The sequence below is a fragment of the Haliotis asinina genome, chromosome 1 (assembly GCF_037392515.1).
Source record: "Haliotis asinina isolate JCU_RB_2024 chromosome 1, JCU_Hal_asi_v2, whole genome shotgun sequence".
NCBI lineage: Eukaryota > Metazoa > Mollusca > Gastropoda > Lepetellida > Haliotidae > Haliotis > Haliotis asinina.
This window is the reverse complement of record NC_090280.1, coordinates 97,125,763-97,139,927: the sequence shown is the minus strand read 5'-3', so window position 1 is coordinate 97,139,927 and position 14,165 is coordinate 97,125,763. Positions and strand designations below refer to the sequence as shown.

General features: G+C 38.2%; 1 protein-coding gene across 1 annotated transcript in view; it reads left to right on the top strand.

Annotated features, from left to right (window-relative positions):
* The first annotated feature begins 2,889 nt into the window (after positions 1-2,889).
* Positions 2,890-14,165, top strand: part of LOC137255975 (putative RNA-binding protein EEED8.10) — a 32,365-nt gene continuing 21,089 nt past the window's right edge. Inside the window, exons 1-3 of the mRNA XM_067793610.1 lie at positions 2,890-2,969; positions 5,566-5,783; positions 6,746-6,840. Of these exons, the coding sequence (XP_067649711.1) occupies positions 5,568-5,783; positions 6,746-6,840 (311 nt within the window). The 5' untranslated portion in view covers positions 2,890-2,969; positions 5,566-5,567. The remainder of the gene's footprint in view (positions 2,970-5,565; positions 5,784-6,745; positions 6,841-14,165) is intronic.

Here is a 14,165-nt window from a genome sequence, read left to right as displayed (position 1 = left end):
TGTTCGTTGTGCTTTCAGAACGTTCCGTGGTCAGGTGGACTGAACATTGGTCTTGACAGTGGGTGGTCTGTCTTTACGTGTGCAGATATAAACTAGGACAGCTGGTTCTGAAATGGCTACATTAAAACAAATGTATATAATCCACATGCGCTGGGCCTGAATCACCTGTCTCATTGGTGCTGATTTTCAATTTTATTAAAGTAGCTTGTTTCTGTTGAAAAGAGATTAAAGGTTAGAGAATGCTTTACCCAACAACTGAAATAAGTTAGGATTTTCGTCCTGACAAATCATCAGCTTTAACACAGAACAAACCATCCGCAGAATGTACATACATCTTTATTTTCTTCTGAAAATGAAACATGGTCAGAGCCATGCAATTATATGTTGTTAATGTCGTTATATGGTTTTACGCCGCTCTTAGCACTCCTCCAGAAATGGGCTTCACACGTTGTACCCATGTGGGGAATCGAACGGGCAGACGCTTTAACCACTGGGCTACTCACCGCCCCTCCTAGATAACATGAGCCTGACAACCCGAATCTGTTACTCGCCTCTTGCGATAAGCATTGGTTACTGAAGATCATTTGTAACCTGGATCTTTATGTTTTGCGTCTGTCCAGAGGTTCAGAAAATTTTCCAACATGACCACCACCACCATATAATCCAATACCTATTCACAACACAAATGTTTCATTCCCGTCACTTTCAACTTAATGCCGTACGCTCCACAGAAGAAAGGCCAACACACGAACTGTCCTCTTTGGTATGACGTCACAACCACTGAAGGTCGACCGCTCTTGCCATAAAAATAAGCATTTGGGTGGTCGGGCCTGAAGCTGATTTTTGTTTTGGTTCATATTTATAATTTTTATTATTTGTTTCATAAGTGGATGGTGCAGATGTATATATTCTCATTTTAATATTCGTCATAAAGATTATAAGGACACACTCGCCCATTCTAAGTGAATCAGGCCTCCCCTAAACAACGGAAGCAAGAATATGTATATGGAAAGATATCCCTCCAGTTCGAGTAAAAATGTAACTTACCACAGTCGCTATTCCTTGTTCGGTCGCCATTTTCCCACTAGTCTGTCGTACAGACCCTGAAGTATATATATCCAAGAAAGCCCACGCAAGTCTAGAAAATGTGGCAAGTCTAGATTTCAATAGCTTCAGGGAAATGAAGAAAGTCTCAGGGCTCCATTTCATTATATTATTTTTTTCACTATAAACGTTTTTTTCATGTAAAATATGTTCATTTCAGAGACTAGCTGTTAGTCTATTTTCCCACCATTCGTGTTCCAGAAATGACGCTGGTGTCGAAATTACCGAAATTGCCCGTGAATGCGTAAGCAGTGCACGCGTTAACACAGAAACCTGCGTTTTTCACACAAAACAAATAACCCGTAAAAATATTTTGTATGCGTGTTTTGGACGCATGGGTTCTGATATACTTAATTTGATAAAGTACCCTAAAACAGCAACCAATACAATTTGAAATGATTCAAGATTGTAATGAAAATGTAACGCGCAAAAGATTTGGACTACATTTTCACAATTTTATATCTGCACTCACAAAACCTACCGCGAACTCTGATATTGTTACAAATGTATAAGGCTTTGTGTTACAATGTCGAGGACTCTATATATGCAGGGTTGTTTCACTTCCCACTAGTCGAAGCCTACCATAGTGTCCTGGCCATGGCGACAGTGAGTGAGTTGGTTTTACATCACTTTTAGCAATATTCCATCAGAGGGAGACACCCGAAATGGGCTTCGCACATTGCACCCATGTGGGGAATCGAACCCGGGTATTCGGCGTGACAAGGTAACGCTTTAACTCACCACTATGCTGCCCCGCCACCCCTAGACCACAAAGAAAACTACCTGTATGTTTAAAGTTACAATGAATAATACAGATAAGTAGAACGCTCTGTAACTGGCAACATAAAACATGAGATATATATACCTTTTCTCTCCAAAATGGTTGCATCTTTTTGCACCTGAAACATCACAAACACATTTTAATGCATTGATATATTCAAACCATGAATATCTGGGTTAGAACTGTTCTAACCAGCCACTAACGGGATCGGATGGTCAAGCTTGCTACCTTGGTAGACATGTCATCATATCCCAACTGCGCAGAACGACGCTGTCCCACGTCCCAGCCGACAAAACAAAGCAAAACATGGGCTCATTTGACAGTTGTATAATTTATCCACAAATGACACCGCGGTGGCCAGTTAATTAGATGATTATTATGTGTTGTAATGTTCTTTGCCGAGTGCACTGGAGAGTAAAATACCAAATCTTTGGATTTTCGGATTTATAAAGAAGAAAATATATGGTCATGGCGACGAAATATAACTATAATATGCCCAGAGAACAAAACAAATCAATATCGTGAGTGATTTCAGTTTATTAAACATAATTAAATTCAAGCTGACAGGCGTCACGTAGATCTCGTAGCCATAAATCATTTAAACAAATGCGAGTAACTGGTGTAATTGATTTTACTTTTATTTATTTATATTTGTTTTATCAGCTTACTTTTGTTTCAGTGACAAATAGAAGTCGAATTCAAGTATTTAACAACACAACCAGTTTGGAGAACATGCGCTTGTTCAGAGAAAACCTTGCGAGTAGTTATACTGACCAATACGTATGGGGTGGCTCCGTGAACCCGGGTCGGGACGGGTATTTCAGGACGGATCCGGGATTTTGGATAAATGGGGTGCACATAAATAATCATGAACTCTAAAGGTTATTGGGGAAGTGCTCCTCAGGGAAATCCTTTTCGGGGTGCGAACTCCCCCGTTTCTGGATCCGTCCCTGATAATGCTATGCTCAACAGTTTCAATGCCTTCGTGAAACATTATCAGCAGCGATATGCGGTTCAAGGGAGATCACTCTAGTTTCGTTTCCCACTATCGCTGTGTAAAAAAACCCCAAATCAACTCTTGAAAGTAAGTGAATTCCTCAAACATGATGTTCTTTAAAGGGGCACTGATGCGGAGCGAATAATGCCTCTCGCCAACGGTCTAATTACGAAAGCAGACCGCAAATTGGTCAGCGCCCACTCCTTCGACCGTGACGGACAAAGGAACTGGGCTCCTGTCCATATTAGCAAAATTTCTTCACTTAAACAGTCAGGAGGCCGGATGCCCATCACATGCCATTTGTTTAAAAATATCCACGGTATTCCTTGTCTGATCGTAACCATATATCCAAGCAGTGTAGTTCTTTTCGGATGCTTGGATGGTATACTTACTGATCCAATTTGATCCTATTTCTGTGTTTTTAACCTCGATATTTAATCATGTTACATGAAAATATGATGTCTACAGGCACGTAGCAAGCCATTTGTTTCAGTACGGAAGATTGCAAAGCTTTATATTTAGGTAGTTTTGAGTGTTGGTTGAGCTGTGATAGCAAATAGCATACGTAAATTTTGGTAGCTATTGTAGCTACAATGGTTTATTATTTATGATAATAAAACACACAGTTGATTTATTTGAATTCGTAAACAAAAAAACGATGACCTTGGCTTTGGTAGAGAAATCTGAAAATTGTCTTACGTAAAAAAAACTTATTTCACTTATTTACCAACCAAGGTACACAGCAAATGCCTGTGTGTATTCCTTATGTAACGAAATTCCGTTGGTATCCTCAAAACAGTTTCGGCCCATAAGTGTTTTCAGGCTGCATGCGACACAGAGATTACATCTTCCTTGCTGTAACTCGCGTTTGATGGTGTAAACCTACACGTGTTATTTGTCATCATTCTCTTGATGGTCAATTCATGAATTTATAACAGGTATAATTAGTAGCAACACCACTTCGGTTACTCAACAAAGGTTCCCATTTGGCATTTCTCCTGTCTGGAGTAAATACTCAACATTATAAATTAAGGTCTGTAATGGCAAATGTATTGTATGTTATGTAATATGTGCATGTAGGTGATGCAAGAGGGTTTATCACCTGAGTTACAAAAACAAACATCGATCAAAGGATTAACCGATAACACACTGATTGATTAATTACTTTTCTTCTTCTAGCGGATTTGTCAAAAGGCAGTGTGTGTAGATGACTACACCCTGTCGTAAAGTGTGAGTGCAAAAACAACATCCTCCCTTCAAAGAATTAACCACCCTTGCGTTGATTGATTGATTGCTCAATATTGGTCAACTAAATTACTTAGAATAGTGGACATCATACAATTAGTTGCCAGGTGTGCTATCTTGGGAGACCAATGAGAGGTTTATCTAGTTTTCACCAACGAAAGACGTGAAACGATGTGTTACTTTTTCGCAAATGAGACAGTTGTAAGACACGCGACACACAGCAGGATTATTTACCAGATGCAGATGAATGGAATACGATTTCTTTTACGTGGATATTGATGGATACATTCCTGAACAAGGTAGTAGCCTGACACTGTTGCTATAAAATTAGTCTGTTTTACGTTCATTATTTGCATTTTGTTTTAATTTATTTGTTGTAGCATTCAGCAGAATCTGTATGACAGAAAACACACACTAGATCGCGTATGTGTGTGAAATAGGATCCACATTGGCAATCTATACAATGTATAAATGTTGCTGTTATGTTAGAAATTTACTATGAGTATAATCATACAAATATGACAATAAAGTAATTAGGGTTATGAGACAAAATATAGAGACGTACATTGGCTTCGTTATTTTTCCGTCCTAATAGTTTTTTACCATTTCTACCACTGGCAGATGATTAACCTTCAAAGTGTTTCATTTGTTTTCATAATACATTTGTAATGAAGTACAATTGACTTCACCTCAGTTGATCTGTCTATAATTAAACTATCAATTGCGCTTACGGACTGCGCAGTAGAGGTCACGAACCAGTCACGAATTCTGGGATATCATCCGGGTACTCACGGGAGAAAAACAATAACAAAAGTTTACACCATTCCACGGAAAATGCTCCGCATCAGTGCCCCTTTAACACGAAAGACGCGCCCGTATACCCTCCTAAATCTCATCCTAGTCAAATCATATTTCTCATCTGATAAGGATGAGTATTAGCGTGTCTCGTATCCTCTATTCTACTTCTAAAAATGTGATTACATAGTGTGGGCCCTTAATGTATTTATATGCATTAGAGCAAGTATACCTTTAATTTATGGCAATCTTGAAGTTTGGAACTGAAGTCAAAAACGTTTCAAGAACTCTCATGGCGAGTCATGCTGACTTTCTAAACGCCCACTATCACTTGTAAAACTTGCCATGCCTGACTAAAACTTCACTGCCCACAAAATATGTTTACATATATTTCCAAATTTTAACCTGACCGTTGGGCAGGTGAGTTTTAGAATCTGGCAGTCGGTGTTGAAAATAACTTGTCCCAGGCAGTCAGGCAGGTGGATATATTGAATGCAGGTTGTAGTCCTGCCAGCTTCTGTGGAGTTTGTGCATGGAAATTTGCTAGCTAGAACGTGTACATTGTCTAGAGCAGTCCTACCACCTAGTCAGCCCTGTCATCATCTTTAATAAAACAATAAATAGTGAAAATATTTTTTCACAGAAATGGAATATAAGGAGTCAAAGAAAGAGGAGACATTTGCAGAAAATGGAGAAGATGATGTTGCAGATACAAGACAGGACATGGATGTCTCAGATGCATTTCAACATCGTCTGCATGTCACAGATGCATTTGTTGCTGAGAATGACAATGAAAATGAAGAGTCTGAAGATAACTATGGGCTTCAACAAAAAGTGTTTGTGGGGAATGTCGGATATAGGGTGATTGTTGTCAGTGTATCGTGTTCCTGCTGGCAGATGTTACCTATGATGTATTTTGTTGTCTTTTAGCAGCATTTAGAAGTTGTTATATATGACCAAGATCTTTTATGGATAAATCTTCTTTTAATTCTTTGACAGGTGTCGAGATCACTTGCTGAAGGGGTCTGAAATGACCCAAAACTTTGTGTGTCAAAGAATTAAAAGAAGATTTATCCATAAAGGATCTTGGTCATGCATTTTGTTGTTCTCACGAAGAACAAAGCAGACGTTAAAATAACAAAGGGCATATAAGTTTCAACATTAATTACTGTACTGACTGACAACACATATGAGTTGTTCACTGGTCACAAGGGGGACATGGGTTAATATACCCTCAATGTTCCCAGGGAACATATACAAACTAAGAAGGATACATCAACCTATGGGCCCTGAGGGACCAGTGGACAATGCATTTCTCTTACCAAACACATCAGTGTCAATTTTGAACTGTTAGTATATGATCACAATAAGGAGTACCAGAGATAGGCAACATGAAGTACCAAACTTACTCGCTTGTACGCGGAGTACATGGGTTGGCTCAGCCAATCATAAAATGACATTAAAGTGTGAGGTAAGATAAAATATTGATGATGTCATAGCGTGACATAGTACACATTGTTATACCATGGGCAATAACAGTGACTAAACCCTTTTGTAACAAAAATGCCATCAAGGAGCCGAATGTCAAGGAACTGAAAACAAAGGTTATTCAACTCATTCATGACATTATAATATTTACACATAGTGCCAGTCTTCATATTTATTCAGGATGTTGATTAAGTCTTTCTGCTTCTGAATACAGTGAAACTACTGTTTGATAAATATCACTGAAGAAAGATGTGCAGATTCTCTGCATGTCGTATTGCTATAACATTGCTGGATGTGGCAAAAACACGGTTTCTCATTCACTCTGTATGTTTCAGGTTAGTTGGCAGCAACTGAAAGATTTCTTCTCTAAGTTTGGAAAAGTCACATACGTCCATGTTGTGAAGGATCATTTGAAGAAAAGGCCCAGAGGGTATGTGTTATGATGCTGCTGTTTGATTAAATCACTGGCTTAGTATTATTAGGCTCAGTATTGTTCATTACACTGCTGAATAAATTGTCTCACTCTTACTTAAATTTTCTTCATCATCTGTTTCTACTTGGCTTCACCATTTGCATTTTATCAATCTTGTAATCCAGTGTTTTTCTGAATGGTATAAGACCAATCAAGCTTTCTCATTCCACCAATAATAAATTACTACTCTTGTACAGTGTTTCTACCCATGATAAATCACTACTCTTGTACAGTGTTTCTACCCATGATAAATTACTACTCTTGTACAGTGTTTCCACCCATGATAAATCACTACTCTTGTACAGTGTTTCCACCCATGATAAATCACTACTCTTGTACAGTGTTTCCACCCATGATAAATCACTACTCTTGTACAGTGTTTCCACCCATGATAAATTACTTCTCTTGTACAGTGTTTCCACCCATGATAAATCACTACTCTTGTACAGTGATTCCACCCATGATAAATCACTACTCTTGTACAGTGTTTCCACCCATGATAAATTACTACTCTTGTACAGTGATTCCACCCATGATAAATTACTACTCTTGTACAGTGTTTCCACCCATGATAAATCACTACTCTTGTACGGTGATTCCACCCATGATAAATTACTACTCTTGTACAGTGTTTCCACCCATGATAAATCACTACTCTTGTACAGTGTTTCCACCCATGATAAATTACTACTCTTGTACAGTGTTTCCACCCATGATAAATCACTACTCTTGTACAGTGTTTCCACCCATGATAAATTACTACTCTTGTACAGTGTTTCCACCCATGATAAATCACTACTCTTGTACAGTGATTCCACCAATAATAAATCACTACTCTTGTACAGTGTTTCCACCCATGATAAATCACTACACTTGTACAGTGTTTCCACCAATAATAAATCACTACACTTGTACAGTGTTTCCACCCATGATAAATCACTACTCTTGTACAGTGATTCCACCAATAATAAATCACTACTCTTGTACAGTGTTTCCACCCATGATAAATTACTACTCTTGTACAGTGTTTCCACCCATGATAAATCACTACTCTTGTACAGTGTTTCCACCCATGATAAATCACTACTCTTGTACAGTGTTTCCACCCATGATAAATCACTACACTTGTACAGTGTTTCCACCCATGATAAATCACTACTCTTGTACAGTGTTTCCACCCATGATAAATCACTACTCTTGTACAGTGTTTCCACCCATGATAAATTACTACTCTTGTACAGTGTTTCCACCCATGATAAATTACTACTCTTGTACAGTGTTTCCACCCATGATAAATCACTACTCTTGTACAGTGTTTCCACCCATGATAAATCACTACTCTTGTACAGTGTTTCCACCCATGATAAATCACTACACTTGTACAGTGTTTCCACCCATGATAAATCACTACTCTTGTACAGTGTTTCCACCCATGATAAATCACTACTCTTGTACAGTGTTTCCACCCATGATAAATCACTACACTTGTACAGTGTTTCCACCCATGATAAATCACTACTCTTGTACAGTGTTTCCACCCATGATAAATCACTACTCTTGTACAGTGTTTCCACCCATGATAAATTACTACTCTTGTACAGTGTTTCCACCCATGATAAATCACTACTCTTGTACAGTGTTTCCACCCATGATAAATTACAACTCTTGTACAGTGTTTCCACCCATGATAAATTACTACTCTTGTACAGTGTTTCCACCCATGATAAATTACTTCTCTTGTACAGTGTTTCCACCCATGATAAATCACTACTCTTGTACAGTGTTTCCACCCATGATAAATCACTACTCTTGTACAGTGTTTCCACCCATGATAAATTACTACTCTTGTACAGTGTTTCCACCCATGATAAATCACTACTCTTGTACAGTGATTCCACCCATGATAAATCACTACTCTTGTACAGTGTTTCCACCCATGATAAAATACAACTCTTGTACAGTGTTTCCACCCATGATAAATCACTACTCTTGTACAGTGTTTCCACCCATGATAAATTACTTCTCTTGTACAGTGTTTCCACCCATGATAAATCACTACTCTTGTACAGTGTTTCCACCCATGATAAATTACTTCTCTTGTACAGTGTTTCCACCCATGATAAATCACTACTCTTGTACAGTGTTTCCACCCATGATAAATCACTACTCTTGTACAGTGTTTCCACCCATGATAAATCACTACTCTTGTACAGTGTTTCCACCCATGATAAATTACTACTCTTGTACAGTGTTTCCACCCATGATAAATCACTACTCTTGTACAGTGTTTCCACCCATGATAAATTACTTCTCTTGTACAGTGTTTCCACCCATGATAAATCACTACTCTTGTACAGTGTTTCCACCCATGATAAATCACTACTCTTGTACAGTGTTTCCACCCATGATAAATCACTACTCTTGTACAGTGTTTCCACCCATGATAAATTACTACTCTTGTACAGTGTTTCCACCCATGATAAATTGCTACTCTTGTACAGTGTTTCCACCCATGATAAATTGCTACTCTTGTACAGTGTTTCCACCCATGATAAATTGCTACTCTTGTACAGTGTTTCCACCCATGATAAATGACTATTCTTGTACAGTGATTCCACCAATAATAAATCACTACTCTTGTACAGTGTTTCCACCCATGATAAATTACTACTCTTGTACAGTGTTTCCACCCATGATAAATCACTACTCTTGTACAGTGTTTCCACCCATGATAAATCACTACTCTTGTACAGTGTTTCCACCCATGATAAATCACTACTCTTGTACAGTGTTTCCACCCATGATAAATTACTACTCTTGTACAGTGTTTCCACCCATGATAAATCACTACTCTTGTACAGTGTTTCCACCCATGATAAATCACTACTCTTGTACAGTGTTTCCACCCATGATAAATTACTACTCTTGTACAGTGTTTCCACCCATGATAAATCACTACTCTTGTACAGTGTTTCCACCCATGATAAATTACTACTCTTGTACAGTGTTTCCACCCATGATAAATCACTACTCTTGTACAGTGTTTCCACCCATGATAAATCACTACTCTTGTACAGTATTTCCACCCATGATAAATCACTACTCTTGTACAGTGTTTCCACCCATGATAAATCACTACTCTTGTACAGTGTTTCCACCCATGATAAATTACTACTCTTGTACAGTGTTTCCACCCATGATAAATTACTTCTCTTGTACAGTGTTTCCACCCATGATAAATCACTACTCTTGTACAGTGTTTCCACCCATGATAAATTACTACTCTTGTACAGTGTTTCCACCCATGATAAATCACTACTCTTGTACGGTGATTCCACCCATGATAAATCACTACTCTTGTACAGTGTTTCCACCCATGATAAATTACTACTCTTGTACAGTGTTTCCACCCATGATAAATCACTACTCTTTTACAGTGTTTCCACCCATGATAAATCACTACTCTTGTACAGTGTTTCCACCCATGATAAATTACTACTCTTGTACAGTGTTTCCACCCATGATAAATTACTACTCTTGTACAGTGTTTCCACCCATGATAAATCACTACTCTTGTACAGTGTTTCCACCCATGATAAATCACTACTCTTGTACAGTGTTTCCACCCATGATAAATCACTACTCTTGTACAGTGTTTCCACCCATGATAAATCACTACTCTTGTACAGTGTTTCCACCCATGATAAATTACTACTCTTGTACAGTGATTCCACCCATGATAAATCACTACTCTTGTACAGTGTTTCCACCCATGATAAATCACTACTCTTGTACAGTGTTTCCACCCATGATAAATCACTACTCTTGTACAGTGTTTCCACCCATGATAAATTACTACTCTTGTACAGTGATTCCACCCATGATAAATCACTACTCTTGTACAGTGTTTCCACCCATGATAAATTACTACTCTTGTACAGTGTTTCCACCCATAATAAATCACTACTCTTGTGCAGTGATTCCACCCATGATAAATCACTACTCTTGTACAGTGTTTCCACCCATGATAAATCACTACTCTTGTACAGTGTTTCCACCCATGATAAATCACTACTCTTGTACAGTGTTTCCACCCATGATAAATCACTACTCTTGTACAGTGTTTCCACCCATGATAAATCACTACTCTTGTACAGTGTTTCCACCCATGATAAATCACTACTCTTGTACAGTGTTTCCACCCATGATAAATTACTACTCTTGTACAGTGATTCCACCCATGATAAATCACTACTCTTGTACAGTGATTCCACCCATGATAAATCACTACTCTTGTACAGTGTTTCCACCCATGATAAATTACTACTCTTGTACAGTGATTCCACCCATGATAAATCACTACTCTTGTACAGTGTTTCCACCCATCATAAATTACTACTCTTGTACAGTGTTTCCACCCATGATAAATCACTACTCTTGTACAGTGTTTCCACCCATGATAAATCACTACTCTTGTACAGTGATTCCACCAATAATAAATCACTACTCTTGTACAGTGTTTCCACCCATGATAAATCACTACTCTTGTACAGTGTTTCCACCCATGATAAATTACTACTCTTGTACAGTGATTCCACCCATGATAAATCACTACTCTTGTACAGTGTTTCCACCCATGATAAATTACTACTCTTGTACAGTGTTTCCACCCATGATAAATCACTACTCTTGTACAGTGTTTCCACCCATGATAAATCACTACTCTTGTACAGTGTTTCCACCCATGATAAATTACTACTCTTGTACAGTGTTTCCACCCATGATAAATTGCTACTCTTGTACAGTGATTCCACCCATGATAAATCACTACTCTTGTACAGTGTTTCCACCCATGATAAATCACTACTCTTGTACAGTGTTTCCACCCATGATAAATTACTACTCTTGTACAGTGTTTCCACCCATGATAAATCACTACTCTTGTACAGTGTTTCCACCCATGATAAATCACTACTCTTGTACAGTGTTTCCACCCATGATAAATTACTACTCTTGTACAGTGATTCCACCCATGATAAATCACTACTCTTGTACAGTGTTTCCACCCATGATAAATTACTACTCTTGTACAGTGTTTCCACCCATGATAAATTACTACTCTTGTACAGTGTTTCCACCCATGATAAATCACTACTCTTGTACAGTGTTTCCACCCATGATAAATTGCTACTCTTGTACAGTGTTTCCACCCATGATAAATTGCTACTCTTGTACAGTGTTTCCACCCATGATAAATTGCTACTCTTGTACAGTGTTTCCACCCATGATAAATCACTACTCTTGTACAGTGTTTCCACCCATGATAAATTACTACTCTTGTACAGTGTTTCCACCCATGATAAATTGCTACTCTTGTACAGTGTTTCCACCCATGATAAATTGCTACTCTTGTACAGTGTTTCCACCCATGATAAATTGCTACTCTTGTACAGTGTTTCCACCCATGATAAATTGCTACTCTTGTACAGTGTTTCCACCCATGATAAATTACTACTCTTGTACAGTGATTCCACCCATGATAAATCACTACTCTTGTACGGTGATTCCACCCATGATAAATTACTACTCTTGTACAGTGTTTCCACCCATGATAAATCACTACTCTTGTACAGTATTTCCACCCATGATAAATCACTACTCTTGTACAGTGTTTCCACCCATGATAAATCACTACTCTTGTACAGTGTTTCCACCCATGATAAATCACTACTCTTGTACAGTGTTTCCACCCATGATAAATCACTACTCTTGTACAGTGTTTCCACCCATGATAAATTACTACTCTTGTACAGTGTTTCCACCCATGATAAATCACTACTCTTGTACAGTGATTCCACCCATGATAAATCACTACTCTTGTACAGTGTTTCCACCCATGATAAATCACTACTCTTGTACAGTGTTTCCACCCATGATAAATCACTACTCTTGTACAGTGTTTCCACCCATGATAAATCACTACTCTTGTACAGTGTTTCCACCCATGATAAATCACTACTCTTGTACAGTGTTTCCACCCATGATAAATCACTACTCTTGTACAGTGATTCCACCCATGATAAATTACTACTCTTGTACAGTGTTTCCACCCATGATAAATCACTACTCTTGTACAGTGTTTCCACCCATGATAAATTACTACTCTTGTACAGTGTTTCCACCCATGATAAATTACTTCTCTTGTACAGTGTTTCCACCCATGATAAATCACTACTCTTGTACAGTGTTTCCACCCATGATAAATCACTACTCTTGTACAGTGTTTCCACCCATGATAAATCACTACTCTTGTACAGTGTTTCCACCCATGATAAATCACTACTCTTGTACAGTGTTTCCACCCATGATAAATTACTTCTCTTGTACAGTGTTTCCACCCATGATAAATCACTACTCTTGTACAGTGTTTCCACCCATGATAAATCACTACTCTTGTACAGTGTTTCCACCCATGATAAATCACTACTCTTGTACAGTGTTTCCACCCATGATAAATTACTACTCTTGTACAGTGTTTCCACCCATGATAAATTACTTCTCTTGTACAGTGTTTCCACCCATGATAAATCACTACTCTTGTACAGTGTTTCCACCCATGATAAATTACTTCTCTTGTACAGTGTTTCCACCCATGATAAATCACTACTCTTGTACAGTGTTTCCACCCATGATAAATCACTACTCTTGTACAGTGTTTCCACCCATGATAAATCACTACTCTTGTACAGTGTTTCCACCCATGATAAATTACTACTCTTGTACAGTGTTTCCACCCATGATAAATTACTTCTCTTGTACAGTGTTTCCACCCATGATAAATCACTACTCTTGTACAGTGTTTCTACCCATGATAAATTACTACTCTTGTACAGTGTTTCCACCCATGATAAATCACTACTCTTGTACAGTGTTTCCACCCATGATAAATCACTACTCTTGTACAGTGATTCCACCCATGATAAATCACTACTCTTGTACAGTGATTCCACCCATGATAAATTACTACTCTTGTACAGTGTTTCCACCCATGATAAATCACTACTCTTGTACAGTGTTTCCACCCATGATAAATTACTACTCTTGTACAGTGTTTCTTACTAGATTAAATTGGGTTGGCTGAAAAGTTCTCAGCCTGAGTGTTTTTTTCCCCACCAGGTAGAGACAGGTGTTTGCCACCAATGAGGACAATCATTTAGTGAATCATAGACACAAGAACTACAAACGTACTAATAGTTTTATCTCAACTACAGCTCTTTTGGTAA